The 16,024-nt window shown below is 44.7% G+C and overlaps 1 protein-coding gene across 3 annotated transcripts in view; it reads left to right on the plus strand.

Annotated features, from left to right (window-relative positions):
* The window catches only part of STAB1 (stabilin 1), a 57,164-nt gene that overhangs the window by 10,771 nt on the left and 30,369 nt on the right, over positions 1–16,024 (plus strand). For all 3 annotated transcript variants that reach the window (XM_071550528.1, XM_071550527.1, XM_071550529.1), the window contains 17 exons: positions 801–896; positions 1,342–1,458; positions 2,213–2,409; positions 2,601–2,734; positions 4,369–4,496; positions 5,824–5,915; positions 6,873–6,995; positions 8,503–8,649; positions 9,631–9,693; positions 10,698–10,811; positions 11,175–11,228; positions 12,029–12,109; positions 12,399–12,557; positions 13,430–13,492; positions 14,273–14,374; positions 15,267–15,353; positions 15,709–15,820. In XM_071550528.1, coding sequence (XP_071406629.1) covers positions 801–896; positions 1,342–1,458; positions 2,213–2,409; positions 2,601–2,734; positions 4,369–4,496; positions 5,824–5,915; positions 6,873–6,995; positions 8,503–8,649; positions 9,631–9,693; positions 10,698–10,811; positions 11,175–11,228; positions 12,029–12,109; positions 12,399–12,557; positions 13,430–13,492; positions 14,273–14,374; positions 15,267–15,353; positions 15,709–15,820 — 1,869 coding nt within the window. The remainder of the gene's footprint in view (positions 1–800; positions 897–1,341; positions 1,459–2,212; positions 2,410–2,600; positions 2,735–4,368; positions 4,497–5,823; positions 5,916–6,872; positions 6,996–8,502; positions 8,650–9,630; positions 9,694–10,697; positions 10,812–11,174; positions 11,229–12,028; positions 12,110–12,398; positions 12,558–13,429; positions 13,493–14,272; positions 14,375–15,266; positions 15,354–15,708; positions 15,821–16,024) is intronic.

Below are 16,024 nucleotides of genomic sequence, written 5' to 3' on the forward strand. Positions count from 1 at the left end.
AAGTGAAACCTCCACAGAAATAACTGAAAGCAAGGAAGGAGGAAGGGGAGGTTGATTGAGGAAGGGTGCTGGAGAGGAGGAGAGTGCCAGAGGGCTGGCAGTGTTCAGTAACAGATGTCCGGGCATTTTGTGTTTGTGCCCTTCTCCACTGTCCCATCAGGCAAATGATTCTCAGTCTTTCACTCAGCCAGTCCATTTTTCCTATTGTAAATCTCTCTCTCCCCTTACCAGGGCTGTCCCTGTTCCCTCTCTTTTTAGCCAGCCTGTTACCTACATCTCTGAAACAACCAACACTGCCCAACTGTTTTTCAGACTTCTGTAACTGCCCTACTTGTCTCTCAGCTTCTTTCTTTTACCCACTCTAAAAAATTATTACACACAGTGCTGCTTTTCATGTGTGGTATTTTGGGAAGTGATCTCTGACCTTTTGGAAAGTGATCTCTGACCAGTGCAGCCTGGCTGTTAATAGAGCCCTTTTTGTCCAGCTCCTGGTTCCTTGTGTCCACACAGGTGAGACAGGAATGATGCTTTTGGTTGTGCTCATGTGTTAAAACATAGGCCTAAAAAGCTGGTCTGGGTCTGGCATTCAGAGCTGCCTTTGCAGAGCAGTACACAGGACATGCAGTTTACTCCCTCAAAGCTCTCCTGGCATGGCTGATTTTTATACAGAGCTACTTTTGGAGTGGATTGTTGGTGGGAAATAAGGGTGCCAAGTGCCAGGGCAGCTGGGCAGTGTGTGCCTGGAGCCCTGTGCACTGCCTGGCAGCTGAAGGTTGGGTCTGTCTGTGCTTCCCTTGCAGTGTGTGACTGTGTGCATGGGGAGTGCAACAGCGGTGTCACGGGGAACGGGAGCTGCACGTGCTATGGAGGCTACACAGGCCCCAGGTGTGACCAAGGTAAATGCACTGGGAGCTGCAGAGGGGCTGTTAAAGTTGCCTGTGCTATGGGATTGGGTGCCTGTGTCCCTAAAGGAGCAGGGGAAGCAATGAATAGGTTGGAAATGCAGAGGGAAGATGCTCTGAGCACTGGAGATCTACTCAGAGGGAAGAACTGGAGTCTGCTACCCACTTTGTGGGTGTGGGTCAGATGTACCATCTCTTCATGCCTCTGTTCTCTGGAAACCAGCTAGATCCTTTCTTGTCTGAGCCTTGTGGAACTTTACTACTAAGCCTGCCAGGGATGTAGAGCTGTCTGCACTGCTTACATCCTCAGGCTTTTGTGCCAGCTTGGGGTTCCTCTGGAAACCACATTTGCCTTTGTTTCCAGGTATTCTGTAAGGTAAGTTACATCTCCCCTCAGTGCCCTACATGCTCAAAGGGAAACCCTTTGCTGTGATTGCAGAGCTGCCCCTTTGCAAGGGTGTGACGTGTGAGCCCAACAGCCAGTGTGTGGTGAGGGATGGGTCAGCAGTGTGTGACTGCAAGCTGGGCTACAGAAAGCTTGGGAGCACTTGCCAAGGTGAGAGACTTCTGCATGACTCTAAATGGTCCCCTGTTTGGAAAAAATAACTTATTGCACTGGTGTATGCAGATGAGTTTGATCACTGTGAATACAATGCCCACTTTACTGCAGAGAGCTAAGAACCTGATTTTTGGGAATCCTTTTAAGATTAAGGGCTAAGCTTTTGGCTTTCCTATCATTTGGTCATGAAATCAAGGAAGGAATGAGAGTTGCAGGTTCCATCCAGCACTCACTCTAAATATGTACTAAACAACTGAGACAACAGGATATTGATGAGTCTCAATGAGTTTAAATAATAAGGTGTGTAATTGGAGGAGTTCTTGACTGATTTCACATTTAAGCTTGTGAATTGGTTTTCTTAAAAGAAAGTCAGTAAGAGGCATTTGATCAGTTATGGATAGCTCTGTTTTCACTAACTTCTTGTAGGTTTTGCTGACTAAACTGCAGTTCCATATATCCTCAGATCTGATGAAAATTCAGAACTAATCCAAGCATGTATTAAGCTGTCACTCACAATTCTGTTACTGAAGTAACATGAAAAAAGATGTCATCCAAATTCCTCAAATTAAAAAAAACACTTATGTCTGCCCTCTGAAATGATCTTATTTTCCTATGAAATTTTAGGAGTTTAATGGTACAAATTCCTTATACTCCATTCCTTCCAAGCCTTTTGCATTCTGCTGTGCAGCAGTTAATGATGTTTTGAAAACAGAAATTTGGTTGTGCTCACCTCTCATTTCTGTAATTGCAGCTCAGGATCCTTGTTCTCCTCGTCCATGCTCCCCGTTTGCTGTATGTAAAGCCCTTGGATCACGAACATATCAATGTACCTGCAAAGAAGGATATCAAGGAGATGGGAAGATTTGCCAGCCCATAAACCCTTGTGTTGACAACAATGGAGGCTGCCCAGAAAACTCCACAATTTGTGTTTACAAACGTCCAGGAGAGGTAAGAACAACAGCAAAGGTGTGAAAAATGGCCAAGTGAGTTCTTCAAATGATCTGATGATTTTGTTGGTCAAATGTGCTCTCCTCACCTTAGATTTTTTGAAGGGAAACCAGACAGCTCTTTTCTAGGGTAGCTTAGTGGGTAAAAGATGATGAATGCAGCTCTGTGATCACTGGGTTGCCTTCCCTTAGGCAACTTGTGCTTGCAAGCCTGGGATGAGTAGGAGAACTCCTTCATCCGAGTGTGCTGCGTTTCCCAACGATTGCCGGCAGTACTTTTGCGACGTGACTTCCAAGTGTGAAATTAATTCTCAGGGGAATCCAAGGTAAGCCAGTTTAAAGACTGTAAATAAAGAAGCTTTTGCTGCAGCTAGAGTGAAAACTGAGTTTGGATGAGCTAAACTTTGAAGAAACTGAGGGTGATCTGAGGAGTATGGGCCAGAGTTGCCTCTGAGAACTGGTTAGTAACAAACCTGCTGAAAGTAGAGTTTTACATCAGTTATTCTAAGTTTTGGCATATGGGTCACAAGCTGCTTTAAATCTGGGATAGCAGAGTCTTCTGTGATGTGAACTGGAGATGTAGCTCCCCAAGTTAGTGGTAGTAGTAGGTTATTATCAGTTATAATCAATAATTAAAAAGGAGATACGTAACTTGTTTGGTCATATTTGCTCATATTTGCTTCTGAGGGATAGGTCTTTGTCTCTTCTACCACTCAGGCCTAGAGCTGTAAACACTGGACCTCATTTAGTCCTTTGGGTCTAAACACCTAAAGTTGATATCTTGAGATGGCAAATATTGCTGGATATAGGACCATTTTTGCATAATTGCCTCCCAAACACCAGAGAAAGCTTCCCTGAGGATTTTGTGTGTTATCAAGAAAAGATGGAGCTTCAACTGAGAGACTCAAGAGGGAAAGAGCAAACCCACCTCCCTAACCTTTCCTTCTCCAGTGCTGCTAAACCTATTAGCATCCACCTGCTCATTGTGTGCTCCAGGCCAGGGCTGAAACACAGTGGCTTCCCTTTCTGAGGATCTGCCAGCACAGTGCAGGACACTGTGTTCAGCACAGTCCCTGCCTTATATATCTGTTTCCAGCAGCTGGCACTCAGCCCTGGGAGGCTGGAGTGATGTCAAATCCCTCCCCTGTGTCTCATGGCTCTGTGTGGCTGAAACAGAAAGGGCAGAGCTGATGCTTGGACAGAGCCCAAACGGGAAAAAACATGGTTATCAGCCAGTGATCGTTGGTGAGCAGCGACTGTGAATCCGTGTGAATCAGGACAGAGATTTTCACATGTAAATAAGCTTTCCTGGAAAAGTCATTAACCTGTCTGGGCTCCTCACTGAGTTGAGAGGAACTGGAGCGACCTGATGTTTTTGAACTGGCACTGCTCGCTGAAGCCAAGGGGTCACATAGGAGCTGTTTGCAAGATTGTCACTTACCCTGTGGGTTTTATGAGTTTTATGGATTTTAATGCATTACCTCAAATTTTCAGGTGCTGGAATGACTGGGACTGGCAGAATATCAATTTAGAAAGGTGTAGATAAATGTATTGTGGATATCTGTACCCTGAACAATCCTTATGTTGGTTTTATCTGAGAAAGCATCTTCCTTCTCTCTGAGTAGGTCCCAATTTGTTTGCTCTGCTAAAGTGTGCATTTTTTTCCTGTCACTTAATTTAGGCAGAAGTTACTCAGCTCTTACCTACATCCCTGGGAGTGTTCAAGGCCAGTTTGGATGGGGCTCTGAGCAACCTGTCTAATGGAAGGTGCCCCTGCCCATGGCAGGGGGGTTGGAACTAGATGAGCTTTAAGGTTCCTTCCAGCCCAAACCATTCTATGATCTTAAAGCTGGGATTTGGCTTTTAAGCACAGGTGCTGACATGTTGTTCTACTCACATTTGTTGAATGTATTGCAAACTGGTTTATAATGGTTTGTTATGTTTTATTCTTGTCTTTTAGCTGTGTGTGTAAAGAAGGGGAGATTGGAGATGGGAGAAGCTGCTATAAAGATCTCCTGGGTGAGATAAATCAGCATAATTTGCGAGGAAGGTTTGCTAGGAAATTAAACATCGCCAAGAAAATGTTTGGTAAATGTCTTTTGATTTTGTTTGGGGGATGGAACAAATGTGGGGACAAGAGTGTCAGAAAAGGTGACTTTCAGCATAAAAGCTCTTTCAGCATAGCAGATCTATTTCAGTGTATCATCCTGGGCTGCAAAATTAAACACCTCACATCTCACCTCACCTTACCAGTTCCGGACTGTGAATTTAGGAAACTGTGGGGTATTATGTGTTTGCCAGTCCTGGTGAAGGACACACCTTATCTGCAGAGGAAGGCAAATATGCCTTGGAGTTGTCTCAAACCCAATTGCATCAAGCCACCAGTGTGCCTCCACCTGCAGTGTCTGTGCTGAAGGCTCAGCAATCTTTGAGCTGTCCCTGAGTGTTCCAGTGGGGATGTGTGAGGCTGCTGTGCCTTGGGGTCCTCTGCTGAGCAGAACATTTCCTAAGCCCTTCAACAACCTCCTTGTCAGCACACATGAGTGAGTGGCTTTTATAGAAAGGAAAAGGCTTATTCTGTGCACTGTGGTACTTTCTCAGCAAAGAATTACTTCTCAAAGCATGGAAGACTCTGTTTAGAACCTATGCACTGCAGATGTGGGGAGTGATAGACACAAAGGTTAATTTTTGCCTTACTATAATCCAATAATGAGAATCCTTTAGCTTATGTCCAAGTTTTTCTGTAAGGTGCCTTCTCCAACTTGTCCTCTGCCAGCCTTCTGTCTCCACTACCTTGGCAGGAACACAGAGATAGGGCTGAAATCTCAGCTTGGCTTTTGTGAATACCCCTCCTCACAGCAGTGTTGCCAACACTATTTTTTCACGTGTGTTTTCCATAATGATTTATGCTATGGGCAACCACATGAAGATCTCTGGGTTCCTGACTGCTGTGCTGGGGACTTAAATGATGACCTTTGTTGAGGGCTACTGATGTTTGAGTGAAGATTGACAACTGTGGCTTCATAACAGCTTCTCACAAAGTGTTTAATGTCAATAAATACTGATGAAACACAAAAATTAGTTGTTTCAAGAGGAAGACTTGGCCCAAGAATGAGACTTGGCCCATGTGGGAACAAAATTATCATCGATATTCTGTGCATTTCAGCAGTGATTCAAAGTGCACCAAAGTCACCAATCCTTCAAAAATCTTCTTGGCAAGTTCTTTAAACTCACAGCAACCAAGCTGGGCTGTGATAGAAGTACCAAACTCCCTCTGCTTCCTTGCAAACAAGTACTAGTTATTTGCCTCAGGCTGATAATGTGTTGCTGAATTGTGCTGTTAACAGAGAAATACTTATTGCTGTCCTTAAACCATACTCCAAGTAACTCCTTCACATTGCCTCTCTTTTTACAGCTTCTGGTTGCTCAGCATTGCTGACTAAATACGGGCCTTTCACAGTCTTTGTACCATCCCTTCTTCCCATTCATGACAGAACAGAATTTAATGTAAGTTTTCTTGGTTTTGGTGAATTTTTGCTGTTTTAGGATTCTTTCCTGTCTGAGTTCTGCAGCCTGTAAAAACTGATTGACACAAGAAAGGAACTTTGGTAGGCAGTATTTATAGAAACTGTCTCTTGGGAAAAGTTTTCATTGTCTGGTTAAGTTGCAGTCTCACAGAGGATGTTACATCCCTCACATTATTTAAAAAATCTTTGTCTCTTTCTTCAGTACTGACAGAGTTTGTTTGGGTTTAATGTCAGGAAGTGTGAGTCTTTCTGGCCATTCTTCATTTAAAGCTCAAACCTCCTGTGTGTGACTGTTGTCAAAATGTTGGGTGGCTTTTCACTACCTGAGGGTGTTGTTTTCAAAAGGGCTGAGTATTGCAGTATTGCATCAAAGTATTGGATTTTGGACCTATGGCCAGAAATGGTAACTTCTGGATTCATAGAAAATACATCAATAAAGGCCTCTGAGTTATCTGCTCTACCTGTTCCCAGAAGGATCAGTCCCACCTAAATCAATATTGATAGAGGATTGTTTTACAAAACCATCAATGATGAAAAGCCCAGAGGAGAAAGGAAGAAACTAAATGTAAATTCAGCAGATTAAACCTGGTCCAGCATAAACAAAGATTGTGTATGGGGAACTTCAGCAAGTTTTATAATCTGGGCCATGCAAGGATAGTTTTTTAATTGTCCAAATCCAGTAGGTTTCTGTCTGGGGGATTCCTCTGAAGTCTCTTGCAGGTTAATCAGTCTCCCTGTGTTTGAATGTATACACAAAGAGCAGCAGGAGTTTTACCACAATGCTCTTCCAGTGAACCAAAATGAAGAGGAGAGCTCAGTCTTTTAAGCTAAGAATTCCTCTGTGTGTGTTAGCTGGGGGAAAGGTAATGTTATGGTAAATGAGGGTTTTGAAGGAATATGTCATGTATCTTCTCTGTGTGATCCTAATTCCCCAAAGGATACCACTGCTGAGCGGTTGTGCAGAATGCACATTGTTCCTGGCCTGCACTTGGCAGAAGACATGGTCAAAACCAAGACTATGTGGACCTTGTCAGGACACCAGCTAACATTCATGAGCCAGGTAAAGGGTTTCCTGAAGGCCTGGGCCTCTGCTTTCACACAGCACAGACTGGAGCTGAAGCAGTTTCCTTGATGCACTTTCCTAACCATAAAACCTTTCTGTAATCAGCCTGCCTGTGATCAGAACAACAAACTCCTTTGTGGAGTCCAAAGCAAGGTGATTTAAGACCAGACACCCCAAGCAGCCACATCTCCTGTCTCAGAGACAACCAATTAGCCAGAATTTGACTTGTGAATGGTCTATATACAGCCTGTGCGGGTATTCTGGAGAAGGGACCTGTTCCTTGCCCATTAGCAGCTACAATATCCATATGGCTGACATGGAGAAGGCAACAAAGTCTCTCCTCAGAGTGAATCTTCCCTGGAGTTTGTGTGCTTGGGCACAGCCACACGCTGAGTATTTTCTCTTCTAGTTTCTTTTCCCCACTTTCTATTTTATTTTTCTTAGTCTTCCTGGCAAACAATTTTTCATCATTCTGTTCTGATGTGAAAGGCTGTTTTTTTTCCCAATTGCCTCATATTTTCCAGTCCCCTCTGATCTCTCTCCATCCTGCATCTTTCCTGCATGCATACTCACAGGTGGCCAAGGGAGAGAGCCATGTGTTTCCTCTCTGAGGACCCAGCCTTGGCCTTGAGGTCTAGGTCATAATACATGTGCCCTGCATGCATCAAAAGGACAAAGCACTGTTTGGAGCCAGGGAATCTGAGCTGAGCTTGACAGTGCTCCCTTTAAAATTCTTTCCTGTTGGTTTATTCAGGAGTCTTTTGATCTGGGAAGTCTGCCCTCCCCTTCCTTGGTTTCCGCCAGAATCCTCGATGATGTGAACTGGAGTTAAGGGCAGGGAGAAGCATTCATAGAAATGCACAGGGAAGTTGTGCTTGCCTGAACTTGGACTGTGTCTGCAGCACCAGTACTTGGATGTTTAGTTTGTAGGTTACCCTTGAACACGTTCACACACCCAGCTTCAGTGCATGGCTGTGTACAAAGGGGAAGGGCCAGGTCTGTGCCGGGTAACTCGGTGAGCCTGACTGCTTTGGATCTGGTATGAAGACTCCTTGTCAGCATCACGAGTCAATAAAAGTTGCAATCAAAGCTGTAGTTCAGAATTGCCTCCAGATTCTGTGCCCTGCTGCCCAGGAGGAGCTGTGCCTCTCTTGTACTGCCTTCTTGTACTGGGCAGACTTGATGGTCCAGAGCTGGGGTCAAGCACCATTCACACTCAAACTAATTCTAGAGCTGACTGTCCCAGATTACGCTGAAGGTTTTTTTGTTTGTTAGTGTTTTGGTTTTATCGGTTTTTTCTACTGTGACTTGAAAGTACCCTCAGGATCAAAACATTACCCAAACTCCAGTAGAGTGGGATGTTTATTTTACATCCAGGCCATCCCTTAAATTTACTTTTTCTAGAGTAAATCTGGTTGTGCCTTGCTGACCAGAGCACTGATTTGTAGATCTGTCATGATAACACAGATACACCACAAGAAAATAACCCTGTATTATTATCCAGGCATACATCAAATCATTTCGATACCAAGACCTGCCGGGGGAACTGTACAACATTTTGCAGTCCAACCTGCCAGCAGCCAATGGCATCATGCACGTTGTTAACACTATGAGGAAAAAACGCAGCACTGACAACCTGAGCAATCCACAGGTATTTGTATTTCTTCTCCTTTATGGGACAGCAGAATAAACAGAAAAAAAAGCAATTTTCGTCATTGACCTTCCACATCAGGGAGTCTTTTTTTTTAAAGGGAAAAGGTTATTTATTTTTATTTCAGCTCCTGGTAAGGCCTGTTAGGAACTATTAAAATGTCATTAAAAGTAGCTAATAGCACTGCATAATCCAGATAAAGATCTTGCAATGATGCTTTTACAGTGCTTGGATACGTATTTTACTTTCATGAGTGAGATCACTCTCTTCAAAGCAAGTGAGCTCTTTTTAAGTTGTATCTTACAGGATAAACATTGAAAAACATTTTTCACATAAAACCCAAATTTTTAAGATTTTCTTTAATTGTTCTGTACTGCATTTTGACATTATATTCAAAAGGTTGTCTTTGCCTTCAAAATATTTAAAATGGGGGCAAATAATCATTAGATTTTTGCATTCGGAGGTCTTGTCTTGAGTTTAAGACACTGGATTGGAGTTTCAGGGTCAAGTTCTGCTAAATACTTTTCCCTGTTAGCTGGGAGAAGCTTTTACCATGGCTACTGCATTGCTAAGCCAGAGCATTTTTATATTTTTCTATATGCAGAAAGCAGGCCCCATTACGTCCTACCTTCTTGCAAAAAATTACTCAGAGAATGACACAGTCTCTTGCATTTGGTAAAATTTTGCCCTTGCTTTATACCATTGTAATTAATCTATAAAAACAGACTATGGATTATTGTGGTTGTATTTTGTGTGTTTAAAAAGCTGCTGGAGTTCAGAGTGTTAGTAGCTCTTGAAGTGCCCTGAAGGTGATGTATCAATTGTTCTGTTGTATTCACATGGATTTGATTGTGCCCATCTCTTTGAGGGTGATGGTCTCCTGGAGATCTTTACATGCAAACCACAAGCTGGGCATTCCAGTGTGTGCTCAGACCTCACTTCATCTCCAGCCATGTTTTCCCTCCTTGTGTCTTCTTGCAGAAAACCATTGGTGAGATCCTTGCTTCCATGGAGATCTTCAGTAGATTTGAAACTATACTGGAGGTAAGGAAGTTTGTGTCTGGAAAGATGTGGCATTGCTGCTGCACAAAAATTGCTGCTGACTTGGGGGGAATTTTAAGAATCGATTGGGTTGGAAAAGACCTCTGAGATCATCAAGTCCAACCCTTGGTCCAACTCCACTCCCTTTACCAGATCATGGCACTCAGTGCCACGGCCAATCTCAGTTGAAAAACCTCCAGGGATGGGGAATCCACCCCCTCTCTGGGCAGCCCATTCCAATGCCTGAGCACTCTCTCTGCAAATAATTGTTTTCTGCTCTCCAACTTCAATTTGCCCTGGCAGAGCTTGAGCCCATGCCCCTTTGTCCTATTGCTGAGTGCCTGGGAGAAGAGACCAACTCCCACCTGGCCAGAACTTCCCTTCAGGTAGTTCTAGACAGTGCTGAGGTCACCTCTGAGCCTCCTCTTCTCTAGGCTAAACACCCCCAGCTCCGTCAGCCTCTCCCCACAGCACTTGTGCTCCAGTCCCTTCTCCAGCCTCGTTGCTCTTCTCTGGCCCCGCTCCAGCCCCTCAATCTCTTTCCTGAACTGAGGGGCCCAGAACTGAACACAACACTCAAGGTTTGGCCTCCCCAAGGCAGAGTCCAGGGGAAGGGTCACTGCCCTGGGCCTGCTGGCCACGCTAGCTTTGATCCAGGCCAGGATCCCCTTGGCCTTCTTGGCCACCTGGGCACACTGTTGGCTCCTGTTGAGCTTCCTGTCACTCAGTCCCCCCAGGTCCCTCTGCCTGGCTGCTCTCCAGCCACTCTGTGCCCAGCCTGGAGCGCTGCATGGGGTTGTCGTGGCCAAAGTGCAGGACCTGCTCTTGGCCTTGTTGAACTTCATTCCATTGGAATCAGCCCATTTTGAACAACATTTAAATGCATCTCAATGGTTTTCAATAGCTCTGTCTGTAGTATGTTGCTTAGTGTTGCCCCTCCCTTCCTGAAGGACCCTCTTCACTAAGCCTTGCTAGATTCACAATGAAATCCCTTCCTTTTGTTGCAGAACTGTGGCCTGCCTGCAATCCTGGATGGCCCAGGCCCCTTTACTGTGTTTGTGCCCAGCAATGATGGTGTGGATAAGCTGAGAGATGGGAGGCTCATTTATCTTTTCACAGAGGTGAGAGCTCATAGCTGTGCTGGAATGGCTTGTGCAACGTATCTGGTCATTGCTGGAAATTGTTCTTCCTGGAGATGGCTAAACCAGAAAGTTTTGAGTTTCTGTTAAGCTCTGGGAGAGAAGTGGATGCTGATGGAAGCTGCAGTGAGAAATATGGTTACCCAGATTGCTTAAATCTGGTGCTTGGCTTTCTTTCCTCACCCTGGCTTTGGGTAGGGGGAGATGAAGGAACTTATTCACCAGGTGAATTCACTGCTATAGACATTGGCATTGACAGTCCCTGGTCAAAACAAAATGTAGTTGCCTCTTCTTACTTCTGAGCATTGAAGAGTAACTAATTCTGAGGTTGTCTTCTTTCCTCAGGGCATAAATAAGCTTCAGGAGCTGGTGAAACATCACATCTACACTTCAGCAGCGGTAAGGCAGCAGCTCTGGCTCCAGATAACTGGGCTCCTTTAGACCAGCACATTATCAACTGTCTAGTTTGGCACAGAGGTCACAGTGTTGATGGCTTCAGCTGCTACTTCTTGGACCTCTCCTGGAGAAGCAGAGATGTGATTCGGGATCTGATGAGGCAAAATGTTTACCATGTTGCTAAAAGGGACAGCTGTGCTCTCCATCAAGAAACTCTGAAGTTTTCTGAAGTGGTGGTGCTCCTTAGTTGGATGGCCTTTATGATGGAAATACTGGCTGGCAGATTTTGCTGCAGGACACAGAAATAATTGTCTTGGTTCTCAAAACTTCTCTTTTCTCAAATCATTAAGTTTCCAGCATAGAAGCTGCAGTTTACTTTTTTTTTTCTGCCCTTAGGCTTATTTATTAAGTCAAAATATGTTCTCTGTTTCGTTTCTGGCTGAACTTTCATTGTTTATTGAATATGTCCTGGAAAATCCCCCTTATTAGTCTGACCCTACTTGCAGCTGTACTAGTAAGAGACACTGTTAGTGAGACTTTACTTCAGCTGTTGTGGACTCCTACACAAAGAAAATCAAGGCAGCTGCCACCAGCACTGCTGTGTTTGTATTATTGCAAACAATTCACACAAAGTCCTGGATGTCCCTCTGACCCGTTGTTTGTTTTTAAGGTATTTCATGAAATGTAAATGTTAAGTCCCCCTGAGAAGTTTTTCAAGTGACAGGAATCATGGAAGAATTCTGTAAGCTCCAGTGAAAAGACCGTGTTTTCACTGGTACCATCCCCTTGTGTTTTTATTTCAGGTGACTGTAGAGAAACTGATAATGATGCCACAAATTGTTACTATGGCTAACCAGATACTTACCATCAACATCAGTGCAGATGTAAGTGTGAATCAAAACCCTTTTGGGAAAACCCTCCTGTGCTACGAGAAAGTCTGGATGTGGTTCTGAACAACGTGGTTTCAGTCCATCTCTGCTTCCTCCTCTGCTTAAAAAATAAGACTTAAACGAGGTCATTGAATTAGTTTGCTTCTTATCATCCAATCTGTGACTCCACTAAGAGGCTTAACCACTTGTGTGGTTGCCCTTGATGTTGTGAACCATCTGCTTCCTGCATTGGCTTTATGTGGTTGATGCTTTCTAATAGGCTAAAATTGTGTTTCTGCACCAGGGAAGAATTCTGATGGACGAATCAGGGATCCCCTTAAACATGCGAGACATTGTGGCATCAAATGGTATTATTCACACCTTGGATGGAATCTTCATCCCTCCTTCAATAATTCCCATTTTGCCTCACAGATGCAATGAAGAGCAACATAAAATTGTGACCGTAAGTCAGCTTCTCCCATTCTCATCTGGTGCTTGCTGTGGGCCCCACACTCACCTGGAGGGACAAAAGCAGGCTGTGTGATTGCATTTGGGAATTGTATTTTCTCTCACAGTTCCCTTGATGTAAACTTTGGCATTGTCAGCACCATCAGTGCTACCACTTTCCTGGTAATCACAAATGTTCCTTACAGGTTGCTATTCTTTCCATGCATCCATCCTACCTTAGATTTCTGAGTACAATTGCCTTTTTCATGAGGCTTTATATGATCTTCTTCACACTAGAGTTGCTAACTCAGCTGACAGTGCTTTGTTCCCATCTCTGTCAGCACTGGTGTCCTGTAGCCTGGAAAGGAACCTGACATTCAGTAGCAGGAGCTACAAATGCTGGTGTGATATTATCACGTGAGCAGTTTCATATACCTGATTTGAGGTGGTTGCTCCCCAGTTTGATCATTGGTAGGTTACTGAGGAAAGGAGATGAGGTTCTGAATAGGCAAGGATTTTGGAGAAAGACAGTTAATCCCAGGGGGCCAGAGGTTCCACATAGCAACCTGATTCCATAAGTTTTGCTGAGTGGGTGCCCAAAGTGTTTTCCAGCCTAGCAACATGTCTGGTGGCTGACAGACTCTCAGGGTGGATGGAGACAGCCCCATCTTGCAGATATGTGCATGCATCTCCTTGTGACAAAGGAGTCATTGAAGTGATAAACTTAGCCCATTTCAGAGTGTGGAAACTGCTTCCTAGGAATATTTCAGATACATGTTGTGATGTTCTGGATATATCTATCTGCAAGCAGTAGCTCTGTAGCATCCTTGGCATGGGAAAGGGATTGCTCTGAGAAGATTAAATTTTTACCTCTTCTTTTCTTAACAGGGTTCTTGTGTGGATTGTGAGGCCCTCAACACCAGCGTTTGCCCACCTGGCAGCGAGGAAATGGTAAATATTTGTGATTATTTTGGTAATTTCTTCTTTGCAGGATGACACTGATAGACAGTTTCTAACCCAAGCCACTTTCAAATAGAGAGCAGGAAAGGCAACCAGCAAAGAGGCTTGTTAGATGGTGTGTACTCCCCATATATCCATGCTCTGTGAGCCCCGTCTGTCGCCCACTAACTGCTCAGTATGCTTTCCTCCCTGACTGAAGCAGGTGAAGCAGGAATCATTTGAGCCCAGTTCTGCCTGTGTCTAATTCCATGACAAGCCACTAGTTATTTACAGCCCTTTCCTCTCTGTCTTATTCTCTCTGTCTCACTTCCCTCCCTGTAAGTCTCACCTCACTTGTTTTCCTTCCCTTACACACTCTCTCATTTCCTCTTATCCACCTCTGTTCAACACTCCTTCCCTTCCCTCCTTCTATCTCTTTCTGCCCCCCTTTCTTACCCTTTATTTCATCCCCCACCCTTTTGTCCCCCTTGTATCCTCTCGTTCCCTTCCTTCCCCGCTGTCTCTACCCTGTCCCCCTACTCCTGCTATCTCCCTTATCACAGATACTGTTGTTATAACTAAAGGGCAGCACCGTGGCCCAGACCTGGGGACTGCTGGGAGCACGAGGAGGCCACTGTGTGTCTTTGCTCATCCAGGCCTGCCATAACTGCATTGTGTTCCCCCTGGCTCCTTAGTGAACTCCCTCAGCTCAGAGATAGGCATAGCTGCTCTCTGCAGCAAAAAGAGCAAAGGGGAAAGTTGCAGTGCTGAGGGCTTGTTTGGTTTTTACAGGAACCAACGCTCTTGCCAAAAGAGTGTGTCTACATCTATGACCCCCAAGGCCTGAATGTCCTGAAGAAAGGGTGCGCCAGGTACTGCAATCAAACCATCACGGTGAGTGTAATGGAAAACCACATCCCCTTGGAAAGGGGCTCAGCTCTGCTTTCTCATTCATTAGGAAGAGCTCTGACTCCTTGAGCTGAGAGGGTTGGATGGGACCATCACATGAAGTAGCCACCTGCTTTTCTTTGTCAGAGAGAGCACAGGGTACCAACCTGCTGCAAATGTTAGAGAACAGCTCAGTTAAACCTGAGGGCAATAAATAAACAAAATAAAGCTCCCCAGTTGTGACCAGCCAAGCTGCAGGAAGCCATGAGACAAATGGGGCGGCGTGGACTGGAGTGTCCCAGCTTTAGCATTTCTCCCAAAGGAAGCTGAGCACAGAGAAAGTGCTGTGAGCTGTGAAGTGATTGCATCCTGTTTATGAACCATTGTCAGATGGTTTGGGAAAGTTGGAATTTATGGACCTCGTGTTTGTCTGCAGCTCCAGAGCTCTCACAGTGCCAACTGTATGGAATGATTTGTGGGTGTTTCACAAAATACTGCTGATTGTTTGTCTTGTGGTTGTCCTTCCATTAGTGAGTTGTGACAAGGCCTGTGGTCCAGGACTGTTGCATCCCTCCAAAGGATGCAGTCTGGGCAAGGATAAAGAAGGAGTGAGTGGGCTATAAAAGAATTAAAAACTCACATGGACCCTATTTGTTTGAGTCAGAGAGAGAGAGTAGAAAATAGTGGTTATTCTGAGAAGAACAAATTGTGAGCAGGAAGCAGGGTATTGGTGAAAAATAAGTACAGGAGCTCCTAAAAACATGGATGCCAAAGGTGGCAGTCCATTTCAGTCCATGGCAGAGATGAGGAGCAGAATTTCAGAATTATGAGGACAGGATGACTCCAGGCAGTTCTTGTTAAGTCATGTCATACCTTACTACTTTTGCTTTTGTTTAAGAAACCTGGATGCTGCAAAGGATTCTTTGGTCCAGACTGCATGCCATGCCCAGGGGGATTTTCCAGTCCATGCTATGGCCGGGGAAATGTAAGTGTGAAGGATCCTGCTGTGTTGCAATGAGCAGTTCCATCAGTGTGGTTTGAGAATGTAGCTGTAGATAAGTGCAATTCAGAGTTTGTGGTCTAGGGCTGCAGTGGTGGAAGCAGAAGATCCAGAGAGAATGGCACATACTCAGTGGGTTTTTCATTCTTGAGCTCTAATGTGAATCAGGCCGTGGCTGTTGGGGACAGCTCTGGCTATGTGGAATTTTGTGTTACTACCACCACTCTTCAAAGTCCTGTTTGTTACTGCAAGTATCAAAGTGCCTTTGGTGGATATCAGTGCCTTGGCTTTGATTCCCTGAGCTTCAATCACTTTGGTTTCCTTTCTGTTTCCCTTCCAGTGCAGCGATGGCATACAGGGGAATGGCAACTGCCACTGCTTTGAGGGTTTCAAAGGAACAGCCTGCCACATCTGTGCTGACCCCAACAAGCACGGCGAGAACTGTGACCAAGGTTGGTAGCTCTGATGGAGACACCAGAGGAAAATGTAAGACAAGGATATAGTGGAGGTTCATTTATCCTGGATTCCCTGCTGGCAAGGCCAGTGTGAGGAAAGAAGTGACAATGTCATCATAGGTGTCCCTTCAAACAGCAGTGGAGAAAACATGTTTGATATGACAATGTTGATGGAGGTTTTGCAAACATCAACCACATGTA

This window comes from Pithys albifrons, chromosome 3 (assembly GCF_047495875.1).
Source record: "Pithys albifrons albifrons isolate INPA30051 chromosome 3, PitAlb_v1, whole genome shotgun sequence".
NCBI classification, from domain to species: Eukaryota; Metazoa; Chordata; class Aves; order Passeriformes; family Thamnophilidae; genus Pithys; species Pithys albifrons.